We start from the raw sequence: 15,394 nt of genomic DNA on the forward strand, positions 1-15,394 counted from the left end.
ATAACTGAGTGAAGTAGTTCACCATTAAAAATCTTGTATGTTGTAACCACTCTATGAATAAACCAGCACATGATGTAAAAAAGTTGACTAACCAGCTCCTCTTCCGGTAAAGGTGTCCCTCTTGATCTAAAACTTATATGCTTTCGGTATTTCACCTTGAAGTCTTACATTGTTCCTATATAATTTTCATACATACATTTTTATGAGAATCCAATTAAATTTTGAAGAAGATATTTGGTTATTCAAATGTGTATCTATAACAAGGCATTTATTTCTCCCTCCAATAAATATTTATATAGGGATATAGCCCCAAGCAAAGCATTATTGCACCTGGTTTAATCTGGCTTCCAGTGTAGAGGAAAATACAAAGTTATGAATATGGAAAAGTTGCCTAGCCACAGATTAATTATAGACCTTAGGCAAGTAGAAAGTGCTATGACAAAGGAATCAGGCTCAGACTAGAGCTCGAAGAAACAAAAATTAAACAAATGACATTTAAACTAGTACCTGAAGTTTGAATGTAATTATCTAGGTAACTGGATAACATATGTGCCTGGGAGGGGGCTACACTGGACTGGAGAAGAGCTACAAGCAGAGAAACAGCCTATAAGAAAGGCCTACATGTAAAAACTTGTCACAGAGCATCCATCATGGTGAAGTAAGAAGTTGGAGCTTCGTCTGCAGTGGAAAAGTTGCAAATCCTACTAGCTCATGTCAAGACTTTTGACTTGGTTTCAGTGAATGTGAAGTCCAGATCAATTCATACTTAAAAATAATGACTATGAGAAGGGATGAGTGTGGAGGGACAATTCCCATGGCCCCATACGCATGTTAGATCATTGAAAATGAGCAGAAAGAGGCCAGGCAATGTGCCAACTCCAACGGGAGTACTAGACTCACCTGAGCTAGAGCAGAGTCAGGAGACAGAAAAGTCCCTGGCGAGGAGGAAGACTCCTGCGTTGCTTAGAAGACTAGAGGGAGGTACAGCAGGTGGCAAGAACACAACCCATGACTTCCCTCAGTGAAGCACTTCACTGGGTTTCAATAACATGAAGGAAAAAATATTTATTCTATGTGGTGTGAAATCTAAGGCCCTGTTGCAGAGATGGTCAAATTGAAATGCCTGCCATATATCCATCTACGGAACTCTGGGGAATCTTAGCATGTAGATGGTATTTAAACAAACTGGAATAGATGAGGTTACCTCATCAGGGGAAAACTGAGAAGAAAGTCAGTGGATGTTCAACAAAATGGAAACAAAACTATTCCTTCTTTTGTGTTTTAAAATATAAAGATATTTTAATGACCCCCTGCCTAGATTATAATGACAAACATCTATGTTCATAATATTAATTTTTCAATTTAGGATAGCTATTAATGAATTTTTCAAGAGATTGAACAGTGTACTATATTACTAATGAGGGAATATTGATAGGGAAGGACAGGGAGTAACTAAGTCAACGTATTTTCATCTGCCTTTGTTGAACCTATATTTAGGTTACTGAATATGTCTAAGTACAGAATTATATTCTATAAACTATATAGTACAGCATATATACTATAGTATATATAGTATGCATACTAGATTATATATACTATATAGTATATATACTAGATTATATATATACTACGTTGTATATATACTATATAGTATGTATACTTTATACTATGTAGATATTATATATGCTATACATAGCACATAAATACTATATATCTATCTATATACTATGCATATAGTATATATACTATACATAGGATAGTATATACATTATTTATACTGTATCTAGGTTATTGAAAATATCTACCTATATCTAAATCACTGAAGCCATAGCTGGTCCCATGCATAGTACTTGTACGGAGTCTTAATCTTTAAACAAGTCCTAACACACAGGAGCGTGTGTTATGGCCACATTAGGGTTTGGATTTGTCATGAGCAACTATATCATTTTTACTTTCATCTCTGTGCCCTATTCTGTTCTCCAATAGTACAGATTTCATACTCTCTACACATTTCTCTTTGAAATGTTGCAAAGTGCTGAAATACATACTTCCCCACTTGGATTTTCACATGGAAGGAAATTTCTGCAAGATAGACACAGTCCTCAAAACAAAGTCCTTCATTCTGTTCTTCATTCTTCATAGCACCTAGCTCTTCCAACATACCTAGTTATTACAGAAACCATAAGGAGTGTGAATTGAAAAAGGAAGAAAACTATGGGCTTCACATAATTTAATGATGACATTAATTCCAAAGCCTGGAACAGTGTTGGTAATGAAAATGGAAAGTTAAATTACAGACTTAAATTACTGTAGGGCAAAATTACTATTTTGACACATAAGTTGTTTAAAGGCCAAAGTTTAATACTCATTTCAGTGAGTGGGAAAAGGCTTGGACTTTATGAATGCCTTCTTTGGGAACTAATGACCAGGTTATGCCCTTACCTGCTAAAAGTACTTAAGGCTTATAATCAGTCCTGCCAGAATAATATGCCTGGAAACGTCATCAGAGGCCATATTAAAAATTATTAGCCCAATCTCAGTGACCCTGTCCATCAGTGGGATAGCCCAAAGTTAAAATAGAGACTTTCTGGGCTATCAAAGAATGTTTAACAAAGTGTCTTTTTCTGGGACCAACTTATTATATGATGAAACACAGGTATGAAACAATTCTGTCGCATGATTTACCAAAAGATATTACACAGTAGAAGTCACTGTACAAACAGAATGGAAAAATCCAAAGTCTGAAAGAACTAAACAAGGCCCCAAAGTCTGAAAGAACTAAACAAGGCCCCACATCCTAATAAATCACTGTATCTCAGCTTCAGGCTGGATAGGTTAATTTCCTGATTTTACCTATCACTTCTGTACCTCCACAAAAAAGCTCATGGATTAATGAAACACAAAATACTGTATCTAAATGTCATTTGAATGTGAATGGTACCTTCATTCTCTTCTTATTGAGTCTTCTTAGAAAGATTCCCTTAACTATAGCAGGTTTTCTTGACATTTGGAAATTGGAGATTCCTTTGAAAAACCTCATAGACACTGACCACTAGATAGGTGCAGGTTCCATCAAGTTCAGGGCTCTCCTGAAACTCCCCACCACACACACACACACACACACACACACACACACACACACACACACACACACACACAGACAACCCTTTCATTGGCTTGCTAGCAAGTGCTTCTACATTATAAGTTATATGAGACACTTCAGGAGGGAAAAAGAAGATTTGCTGCTTGTGAGTACTTCCCTTGTCCAGGGTCTGTAGAGTTACCACACTCCCTCTCATAGTCACAACGAGCTACACTCCTTTTCTCTTCTCTAGGACCTTCAATAGCTTCTCTCTTATGCCTTTACTTCCTATGTTTGACAACCTTTATTGAGTCACTTCTTCCCTATTTGAAATACTATAGTACAGTATAGTACAGTACAGTATACTATAGTATAGTAGAGTATATACAGTATAGTATAGTACAGTACAGTAAAATACACACTCTTGATTCTTTCTGGAGACTATTATACTTGAATCAAATGATAATTAACATTATAGATTATGAAAATGTTCACTCTGCAATATTAGCTAAGAAAGAAATCATCAAAATAGCCTTAAAAGTTCTATCAGACTTCCTAACTGCCAGGTGATACCACAATTTCTTTAACGGACATGTTACATCTTATGTCATGCCCTTTGCAAATATTGCCAAAGCAAAGCACTTAATGGCACTTATTTCTACCTCTTTCTAGTTCCAATAATCTGTGATTCCAAAATGGGTTATTAGAAAGCATAGAATTTACTATAATCTGAGCACTATCAAATATTAGTCTATATTTTATAATTAGGACATTGCTTTATCTTAAATAGTATTAGAACATAAATTCAAACGTAGCTACAAAAATATTTCCTCAGATATAATTTCAATGAGAGTTAAATCTTGGTTGATATGAACAAATGCTGGGCCAGTCAGTGTTACACATATCTATCCAGGCTTCTCCAGCTACTTAAGAGGCTAAGGCAGAAAGACTACCAGAAGGACCCCAGCCTTGGCAACTTAGCAAAATTCTGTTTCCAAATTTTTTTTAAAAAGTAGAAAAGTGGCTGGGGTATGGTTCAGCAGTAGAGCACTCGTGCATCATTGACAAAGTTCTGATTTCAATTTCCAGGAAAGAAAAAAAAAAAGACAAAGATGAGAGGAGAGGGGAGGAGAGGGGAGGGGAAGGGAGAGGGAGGAAAGAATGGAGAGAAAAAGAAAGAAAAAAGAGAGAAAGAGAAGGAAGGAAGGAAGGAAAAAAGAAAGGGAGGGAGGGAACAAGGGAGGCAGGGAAAGAAAGAGAAAGTCATCATTCATTAAAAACAACAATAACAAACAGATGTTACCTTGACTAAATTTTGGGTGCTTAATGATACCACGTTAAATGTAACAAATTTGGTATACTTAAGGAAATTTATTGCATCCAAGTCTATATGACAATGGGAAAGACATTTTAAATAAGACATTGAAAATAAGATAAAACATGAAATAATATTTTTATTATGAAATAGAGATGGAAGAAGAAAGAAAAAAGAAAGGAATAAAGAGAGGGAGGAAGAAAGAAAAAGGAGAGGAAGGGAGGGAGGAAGGAAGGAAGGAATGAAGGAAGGAAGGAAAAGGAGGGAGGGAGGAATACAGAAATGGAGGAAGAAAGAAAGAAAAAGTGAGAAAGAAAAAGAGTAACAGAAAGAAAAAAGTCATAACTTTTCTGTTAAACTTAAGTACTTATTTTAGGAAAAAGAAAGTGTCTTCTATCATCTATGTGTGTGTGTCAGGGGAAGGGGGCAGTCCTGGGGCTTTGAATTTAGGGCCTGGGCACTCTGAGCTTTTTTGCTCAAAGCTAGTCCTCTACCTCTTGACCTATGGCTTCACTTCTAGCTTTTATTTTTGTTTGGGGGCGGGGGTGGTTAATTGGAAAATCTCACAGCCTTTCCTGCCCAAGCTAGTTTCAAACCTCAATCCTTTAAATCTCAGCCTACTTACAGACATAAACAATGGTGCCCCTCTTGGTATTTGTTTTTTTGGGGGAGGGGTTATTATTATTATTGTAAAGGTGATGTACAGAGGGCTTAGAGTTAGGTAAGTAAGGGCATGAGTACAATCATTTTCAAGCAGTCTTACCCCCTCTTTCATTCCCTCTCCCCACTCCCAACTTCCCTCCCCCACAAGGTATAAAGTTCATTCCAACATAGTATCTAGTGAGTATCTCTGTTGCATTGGTTCACCCTTTGTTGGTATTTGCCTTTTGATGTAAAGATTTGAAAACACTATTCATTTTAATATAAACATTTAGACAGATTTTGTTGATTTCAGGTATAAATTGGCTGATCATAATCATGTTTCAAAACACATTCATCACTGATCCATACTGGCTTCACTTTACTTGAATAGTTAAGTGAATTCTACAATGAATTTTGTTCTTGGTTACATTTCCTCCTTACATGAAAACTGTGGTCTTCCTCTAAGTCTACCATCTTGAAGTCAGTCAAATGGCCACCAAAGTCCAGCTAGTATTTAGGACCACATATATGAATTATAATTGGCTTAACCAGGTAAAAGGCTCTAAATTTCAGTAAAGCTAACAAGTGAACTAAAAACATAAGTCATAAGTAATACTTATTTACCAGAGATATATAAAGTTGAACTAAGAGCAATGACTGATGATACTGATGAATATTTTCTTAAATTTTACCTTGTTCCATAAAGGGCTGTGATATAGAAACATGCTTGAGAAAAATAGCACATTTAATTAGAAATTGGAATCTTACTTATAAGTGAAATTAATTTTTTTTAATTTAATTTTTATTTTATTGTAAGGGTAATGTCAGAGGGGTAAGAGTTACATAAGTAAGGTAATGAGTACATTTCTTGTTGAATATTGTTACCCCTCCCTTGTTTTTTCCCAGTTTCCCTCCCCCATGATTCCCCTCCCCCACAAGTTGTAAAGTTCATTTCAATTAGCATCAATAGCTGAGGATCACAATAGCTCAAAAGCTAATTCTAAATCTCTGCAAGACACAAAACCTCAATATGGTGAACTAAGCATTACCAACACAGGTGTTAAGAATCACCAGACACTACTGCAGTGTTTTACAGTCTTGGTTCACAAGGTCAGTCACTGTGCCCTGTTGGACACCTTAGCCATGATGGAAGGTGATTACCATTTGCTTGACCTTCATTGCCCTACATTATATGGCACCCACAATCACTCACACATTTGGCCAAGCCCAAGAGAACTGGTTTTCTTTTTAAAGACATCATTAATATGCAGTTAGAAATAAAACCTAGTGCCCAGTGCTGATGGCTTATACCTATGATCCTAGCTACACAGGAGCCTGAGGGAGATCTGAGGGTTTGAAGCCAGCCCAGGCAGGCAAGTCCATGAGACTTTTATCTCTAATTCATCACAGAAAAAGCTAGAAGTGGCACTGTGGCTCAAGTGGTAGAGTGCTAACCTTGAGCCAAAGGAGCTCAGGGATAGCAACCAAGCCCAGAATTCAAGCCCCTGGAATGGTAAAAATAAATAAATAAAACCTAATAATTATAATACAATATGGGCAGTTGTAAGAGAAAAAGAATTTGAAAGGCTCAAAAATCTGACCCACATTGGATATGGGGAGTTTGCTTATATAAAAGGCCAAGCTAAAAGGCATCTCCAAAAACAACCTTAAAAGCAAACAGAAAATGGTTTCTCAAACTTACATTTCACTACATCACAAAACACATAGCTTTCAGAGTTTAAGAATCTTCCAGGTAAGCTTTTCAATGCATGTGTTTTATCAATTATAGTGGGAAAAGTATCAGACAAATAAAAATTGAGAAATATTACACTAAGACAATAAATGACTGCACTGCAGCTAACCTAGTCAGACAGAACTTTGAAAAGGAATCAAGTTCAATATTTATATATTTGGGGCGAAGAGTTTGATTTCAGAAAAATATTTAGTGAAATCTCTGTTCAGTCAAATTGAGAACACTGTATAACCACCACAAAAACAAACTGGACTGAAATTCAACACAATGGCATGTGTTTTTCAACCTGCAATCAACACCAAGAAATAGCTCCTTTTGGTTATTAAAATCCTGGAAAGAATTATAATTACCCATCTGGGATTATGTCCTTTAAAGCATGAGTACTTGGAAATAGAACAGTCCATTTCTAATCCTTCTTTTCCTATTGATTTTTAAATTCCTTGAACATGTTAGACAGTAGAAATCTGATATGAGTTAAGTTCTTAATTCAAAGAAAGAAAAAAGGGAGGGCGGGGGAGAGAGAAGAAATGGGGGAAAGGAAAGGAGGGGAGGAGAGGAAGGGCTAGGAAAAAGAAGAGAAAGTGAAGAAAGGTGAGAAGAGAAGGGAGGGGAGGACAAAGGAGGGCCAGAGAGAGAAGGGAAGGAGAAGGTGAAAGCAGAAGAGGGGAGGGAAGAAGGGGAGACAGGGGAACTGGGAAAGAAGGAAAGTGTAATGATGAGGATGATTAACTTGTTTAACTATCGTAACTACATCATTATGTATATCAAAACACCATCTTAACTATAATGCAGTAATTTATAGAAATAAGTTTAAACTGATTTAAGAAAAAGAATAAGTTGTGCACCAGTGACTCACACCTGTAACCCCAACTACTCAGGTGGCTGAGATTTGAAGATTGTGGTACAAAACCAGACTAATGAGGAAAGTCTGTGAGATTCTTACATCCAATAAACTACTCAAGAACAGCCAGAAGTGGTGCTATAGCTCAAGTGGTAGAGTGCTAGTCTTGAACAAAAATTGCACAGGGACAGCACCAAGGCTCTGAGTTCAAGCCCCAAACCAATACCACAGAAAAAAAAAGAAGAGAAGAAGAAAAAGATGGAGGAGGAAGAGGAGAAGGAGGAGGAGGGTGAAGAAAGGGAGGAGAAAGAAGAGGAAGGCAACTCTGTATTTCATTATTTTTAATTCGTTGTTTTAATTTAATGAAATATGTCTCTGCCACACAGAATTGTGGGGTGGGGGAGGGGGGGAGATTAACTTCAAAAGCAAACCAATTGGTCCAATAATCCCAATCATACGAAGTCTTTCAAGAGATAAGAAAACAGTTCACACAGAGACTGGCATAAACCCATAGTAGCCTCACTCACTTGGATACAAGTAAAACAGCCACAATTAAAGGAGCAAGAAACTAAGTTCAGCCAATTGCTACTTTGGAATACTACTCAACAATAAAAAGCAATGAATTAACAAATGTGCTAAAACATGAAAAATGGAAATTATTATAAGCTGAAGAAGGTGGACAAACAAGTAAATGATGTGTGATTCCATTTTTATCAAGTTCTAGAAAATGTGAAATAAATTTATGACAGAATAAGCAGAACACAAGATGACACGAGGCAAGGGGTGAGGATTCCCTGGGAAGATGACATGAAGGAACTTTGTAGGGGAGAAAAATGCTTTATATCTTCATAGAAGTGATGGTTACATGGGTATATCTATTTGTCAAAATAATGAACTTAATAATTTACATGATATATAAATAGATTTCACCTCAAAAATGAAATAAAATGTCCTGTGGCTGAAATGGGTAGATGGGTGGGTGATACAATACTGGTAGAATCCTAATCACTATAAAAGCTAAGTGACTGAAATTGTCTATTACATTATTCGATTTTCTATTTATTGATATATCCAAAATAAGACTTTATATACTATATACTGGGAATATACAATCAAAAATGTTTATGGCATAAATATATACTTCTCAAAACGACATGCCTGTGCTTCATATGGAGAATTTTAAATTTTAAATGTAGCTCATTACTTTCTTTAGCTTCACCCACTCCAGCCTCACCCCAGCATGCCTCCCATCTAGGGGGTCATTAGAGAGCATAAGACATAGTTGTCAACTACAGTTCTCAACTACCACCAGTCCCCAAATTAATTCTTCCCTAGTATCTCAGACATTTATTTCTAGTAAAAACTGGTACAGATGGAGAAATCAGAGCTGCTGCATATGCTGTAAAATACAACTGATTTGACAGATCCCAAACTTAGCCTTTTTTTCTTCGAATATTTTATTTTTTGTTAATGAGGAAAAATCCTGATTTTTTAAAAAAATTATCATATCCAAGTTTTTTTACTTTAATTTTTAGAATAATAAATCCTGGGGCACTAACCCAGATCACTGGTCTGTCTCTCTACTTCTGACACACATGCTCAGTCACCTGCCAGCCATATCAATGAGTCTCTTATTTTTCTAAAATCTGCCTAAGGAAAAAAAAGTACAGCTTTCACATGACATATCCAATGATATGTCCAACCAAGAAGTAAACAATATAAGCAGGCTCAAACATGGCTATTTAAAGGCATAATACATTAATGCCTACTAGGTCATAAGAGGATTGTAAGTGTGCTTAGGTAAAGCATCTTCTTCACAGAACCTAATAAGTGGTTCAAGTACTATCAATTAGTTCTCTATAGACAGCATAAGGTAAATGTTGAAATTAGCTAAAATTAAAGATCCAAAATTACTGGGTGACTCTACTAAAAAATACTTTCATGTGACATTTTAATTTTTGTACATCCTCCGCTAAATCCCAAGGAAGAATTTCACCACTGGGTGAACAGACTCTAAGAAAGTAAGTACTTCTTGATGTTGTCCATCCATCCATTCATTAGCTCATCCAACAAACAGTAGAGTGTCAACACATAGCTAGTGCTGAAATTCATCAGTGAGGAAAACAGTGTCCATGCTCTTGTGGAACTTACCTTCAAACAAAAAGAGACAGACCAATAGGAAAAGATGAGAGACCTTTGAGGAGCACAGAGGGTCATACCAGGGAAGGGGCTGAGGAGGTACACCTATGTAATACGTGACATGTGTGGAAACCCAAGAAAAATAAAGTTTCAGAATGTCAGGCAGAAAAAAATTTGCAAGTGCAAAGGCCTGGCATCTGAATTTTGTTCCAAAACTCAAGAAATATGGAGGAAGTGGCACTGTGGCTCAAGCGTTAGAGCACTTGTCTTGAGCTGAAGCGCACAAGGACAGCGTCCAAGCCCAGAGTTCAAGCCCCACGACCGACCAAAAAAAAAAATATATATATATACATGGAGCCAGTGTGGCTACAAGGGAGGGAAGGGGGAATTAGAAGGTAGTTAAAGAGGAAATATGCAGGATCTAGACCTCTCTCAGCCATTTTCAGGATCTAAGCATTTACTGAGACAGATAGGAGCCACTGGTGGACTATGAGCAAAAAAGATCCTACATGGTGTTTTTACAAAGATGACCAGCTACCCAGGCACTGGTGGCTCACGCTTGTAATCCTAGCTACTCAGGAGGCTGAGATCTGAGGATGGCAGTTTGAAGCCAGCCCAGTCAGAAAAGTCACCCCTGAGACTCTTACCTCCAATTAACCACTCAAAAACCTGTGGCTCAAGTGGTAGAGCGCTAGCCATGAGCATATACAGGCTCAGGGACAGTACTCAGGCCCTACATTTCAAGCCCCACAACCACACACACACACACACACACACACACACACACACACACACACACACACACACACACACACACACACACACACACAGAAGATAACCAGCTGTGTAAGGAGGACAATCAGTTGGGGAACAAGAAGACCTATTCTGTGATCAGATCACAATGTCTCTTGGGAATATTGTAATGTCATTTGTTTCGTGAGGCTTCATTCTTTGGCACGCTATTCCAATAAGTCAAACTATAGCCAACTGAAATGTTTTGTTTTTGTTTTTTTTAAGCACTGAATTTGGGATTAAGAATATTATTATTAATAATGATAATATTAATATATTTCAGTAGTTGTCCAAATGGGGTTTCAATTCAACATAACAATCAATGTCACTCCTTTCATCTTCCTCCCCCACCTCTCCGGGTTGAGTTTTTGAAGAAGAAGCAAGAGTCATGTTACTTTCAGGATTTGGTTTGACTTAATTGATAGAGGTTCTTTCATCTAGATTAATATAATGAGTAAATGAGACAAAGACTGCCAGTTGTCTGGACAGTCACCTTTTCAAAACATGCCTCACAGATACCAGAAAGCAAATATTTTCATTTTGGACACAAAGGTCTCATCACACTGGAGTTATTCATCACCTTCATCACAACGTAGGCATATTGTGATAGTCAAAACCCATCCCCTAGGAAAGTTGAAAAAGAATACATTTCCAACCATAAAATCCATCAGCACTCTCCCAGACGTCTGTTCTACGTAATTGATGAACTCCCTCTTGTAATGAAGACACACAGTCACTTTTATCTCCAAGATTCTTGAGCTTACCAGTTCTACCAGCAACCTCACCCACACCATGTTGTGATCTCTGGCAGATAGGACCACTTATGCACAGCACCTGCCTTTCAGGACTGTAAGCCACTCTTCAAGGCTATTAATTGGTTTAAGAGAGTGTCAGAAATGCATACTTTCCTGCACACTTTGGTGATTTCATCGCAAGCTCAAAGCACTCAGATAAATTAAATCATCTGGCTGTATCCTGAATCACAGCTGGCAGGCCTGACTACTGCTCTTTGCGGATGAGCAAACAATACAGAATAAGATGCTCACCCCATTCTACATTCCATTTTCAGCATCCAGAGTAATGTTGCTAGGAAGAATTTTTAAAACAGAAATGTTAGTTTTGCAAATACATTTTGCAAATATATTTTTGCAAATACATTTTTGCAAATATATTTGTTTTGTTTTATTTTGTTTTGTAACACCTGAGCCCGCATTTCAGAACACTAATGTTTTGTTTTGTTTTGCAGATAGCTTCAACAGCCCAGAAAGGAACAGGGTTGGGGGCTGGGTAAGGGTATTTAGGTGGTTAATCTAGCTCATTGCTCACCAGTGGAGCTTTAATTAGGGGTAAGGGGGAAGCAGGACGGGGGGGGGGGGGGGGGGGGGGGCCTGTTAACACCATAAATACTACACTCACATTTCTTCATCCTCCCTGAATGTGAAAGGAATGCGCCTCTTAAGTTCTACTAACAAGCCAGGAGATAATCTCTCTAGGGGTCTAGGGGTGGGCTTAATGCTGTGCTAGTCTCTCTCCCTCTCCCGTTCCCTGTCCTTTTCCTCCTTTGCATCATTTACAAACTCTTGCTTTCATTTTGTTTTCTTTCATCTTATTGTGTGGGTAATCTTTTATAATAAGGAGGGAGAAATAATAAGATACATCAAGATTTCTTTCTCCAAGTCTAAATTTAAATACAGCAGGCAGAGAGAAGCGGTGAAAAAGGGTGTGTGGGTGTAAATGGCGAGATTTCCCGGTTTCTAGGGGAGAAGGGCTCAGAGAATAAAATGCTAAAGGGATTTGAGAGCCGTGTGTGCGTGTGTGCGTGCGTGTGTGTGTGTGTGTGTGTGTGTGTGTGTGTGTGTGTGTGTGTGTGTGTACAGCCATTCTCAGGGCAGAGAGGAAAAATCGGGAAGAAAGGGGGTGCGGAGGGGGGGAGAGAACAAGATTAATACAGGCAGTCACGAACCCCGACCCCGACCCCTCCGGACAGGGCAGATTTCCGCCACCACCGAAAACCCGGGATCAAAGAACGGTTGGGCAGGCGGGCAGTGTCCCGCAGATCAGGAGGGGCAGGAAGGAACCCAAATGGGCTGAGAGGCGATCTGGCCAAAGCGCTCGCTGGTGATGGAGAGGCAGCACAGGCCGCTGGGACCTACCTGGCACGGTCAAGGTAGAGGATGCTCCCGGCACCTCGGGCCTCTCTTCCTCAGCCTCCTCCCGCTGCCTCTGCTGCTGTTGCTGCTGCTGCTGCTGCTGCTGGATGAGGCTGAGGTCGGAGCGGCCGAGCTCGGCTCGGGAGGCCGCGGGGACCAGCCGTGCCTTCAGCAGCACGGCCGCCAGGCCGAGGAGCAGGGTGCAAGGGACGCGCCGGCAGAGCCTCGCCATGGCCGAGAGCCCGAGGGCCGCGGCGGCATATTGCGGGGCTCCGGGCGGCGGCGGGCGCCAGGGCTGCGGGCTCCCGGCCGCGCCCGCTCGCTGGCTCCCCCGGCGCCGTCTGCTGCGCACACCCTCAGCGGGTGCGGGAGGAGGAGGGGACGGGGGAGGGGGAGGAGCACAGGAGGAGGAGGGGAGCGCGGGAGAGGAGGAGGAGGAGGAGGGCGGAGAGGCACGGAGCGGAGGGGGCCCGAGGAAGAGGACCAGCCCCAAGTCTGCGCGCACCTTGGCGCACGCGACACACCGGGAGGGGCGCGCGGGGGCCCCTCCGCCACCCGCCACGGTGCTGAGGCTAGGGTGCTGGGCCCGGTCTACAAAGAAGAGAGGCTGGGTAGGGGGCTTAGTCGTCTCCCAGCCCCTCCGGCGCATGCCCGCCGAGGGAAATTCTGCAGCAAGTGGAATAAAATTCCTCCCACCTACCCCAAATTAGAAAAGAAGGTAGAGCATCCATTAACCTCCCAGATCACTTCCTGAAGCTTCAGCAGATCCAAAGGCCCAGGGTCCCCGCTACCCCCCCCATCCCTGTTCCTCCCTTTGGCCCCCAGGCCAGTAGACTACTGTACCTGGAGCCTAATCCCTTAGCTAGAAGTTAAAGTGGCTCTCCGGATGCCAAATAAACTTTCCTTTTCTGCCTGACTGGGCATTTCTTTCGTCTCCATGAAACATTATATTTTTTTTCATAATTGTGTCCTACACTGATATATATATATATGCTTAATAGGTCTATAAATTATATGTATATAATGTATACGTACATGTAATGTAAAATCCAGCCTCTACGTTCTGGGAACCCACCAGCTATTGAGGAGGGCAGTGGGAAGGAATTCACAGACAAAACACAACCCACTGGGGTAGCTGGTCCTGGAGAAGCAGTACAACATTCAGGAGTTGCATAAAATTGGAAGGAATGGGGGTGGAAGTACTGTGAAACACTGGAGAGGGTAAGATAGAAAAAGTTTCAAAGAGAGATAGGAGCAACGAGAGTGTCTAAAAAGCAGAACTCTGAGGGGGGTGTGTGTGTGTGTGTGTGTGTGTGTGTGTGTGTGTGTGTGTGTGTGTGTGTGTGTGTGTGTGTTCTGAAGGTACGTGGCAGCACAGGGCACTTGGGACAGTGTGAGCCTTGATCCTGAGCCTTGATCCTAACAGGACTGTTGCAGATTGAAAAGGTGAGTTAACTAGGCCCTTACAAACACTTCCACAGTACTTAAGGTGAGACAGACACTGCTCAAACACTTACCATATGTAGTATTGCTGCTCTCTGACGGCTTTTGTGGTATTTTTGTAAAAACAAAGAAATTTTTTATTTTATTAGCAACATCAAATATTGCAGAATTTCTAATTGTGGTGGCCATTCACATAGCTTTAGATTTAGATAGCTACAAAAACATTAAATTGCAGGTTTTAAGAGTACATTGAACGGGATAGGAATTAACTTTCCAAAAGATTTCTTTAAAGCAGAAACATGATTTTTCAAATTCTCAAATGTGTTTAAATCTCACACAAGATGCTAAAATTAAGAGGCTCACTCTCAAGAAAATTTTCTAGAGTAGGCAATTTTTTTTCCGTTTCTTTGAAAATTTCCTTTTGTGTGCATATGCTAGTACTGGGGCTTAAACTCAGGGCCTGGGGTGCTGTCCCTGAGTTTTTTGCTTAAGGCTGGTACTCCACCACTTCAGCCACATCTCTACTGCCAGCTTTTTGCTAATTGGAGATAATAATTTTCACAGACATTCATTCAAGAGTTGGCTTTGAACCATGATCCTCAGATCATAATCTCCTGAGTACCTAGGACTCAGGTGTGAGCCACTGGCACCTGGTATTTATTTTATTTCATCTTACTTTTTTGTTAGATTAGTTATTCCGAAGCAAGGATTTATTTCAGCATAATATAGTTAAAGTAGCAAGAAATAGAAAACAGAGAAAAATATTTCCTGTTCCCTATCCAGGAAATCAGAGTTAAAAACTTGTTACTTTGATATCAGAAACATTGCCAGTTTAGTCTGAAAGGAATGATAAAGTAAAAATGAAATAATGATTTTAGATTTATAAAATATTACTTGCCCAAATATCCTGGTGATGCCACTCAGAAACACACACATGCTATATTTTATAGCTAGAGAGGAGGCAAACATAAAGTGAGTCCCTGAAAATCATCAACAGGCCTGAAAGCTAAACATTGAATGCCCAGCTAGATTTTGAAATTATCTGAGACTAGTGACTTTTTTTGTTCCTTGTGCTTTCTCCTTCTTTGAACCAAAATGTCAGCATATATGTTGAGAGATGATAATGTGTTTCTTTAGTTTTACCAGGCCACATATAGAAAGACCTCTTACCCAGGATGCTCACACCCTTGGTCTTGACCCACAGCTAATTCAGATCCCCCAGATGATAAGATTTGAT

General features: G+C 39.8%; 1 protein-coding gene across 1 annotated transcript in view; it reads right to left on the bottom strand.

Annotated features, from left to right (window-relative positions):
• Fam171b (family with sequence similarity 171 member B) overlaps nucleotides 1-12,974 on the bottom strand; it is a 66,588-nt gene extending 53,614 nt beyond the window's left edge. The window contains exon 1 of the mRNA XM_042688395.1: nucleotides 12,718-12,974. Coding sequence (XP_042544329.1) covers nucleotides 12,718-12,946 — 229 coding nt within the window. The 5' untranslated portion in view covers nucleotides 12,947-12,974. The remainder of the gene's footprint in view (nucleotides 1-12,717) is intronic.
• Between the last annotated feature and the right edge of the window lie 2,420 nt (nucleotides 12,975-15,394).

The sequence above is a fragment of the Dipodomys spectabilis genome, unplaced genomic scaffold, assembly GCF_019054845.1.
Source record: "Dipodomys spectabilis isolate Male_0828 unplaced genomic scaffold, ASM1905484v1 ptg000115l, whole genome shotgun sequence".
In the NCBI taxonomy this organism is placed as follows: Eukaryota; Metazoa; Chordata; class Mammalia; order Rodentia; family Heteromyidae; genus Dipodomys; species Dipodomys spectabilis.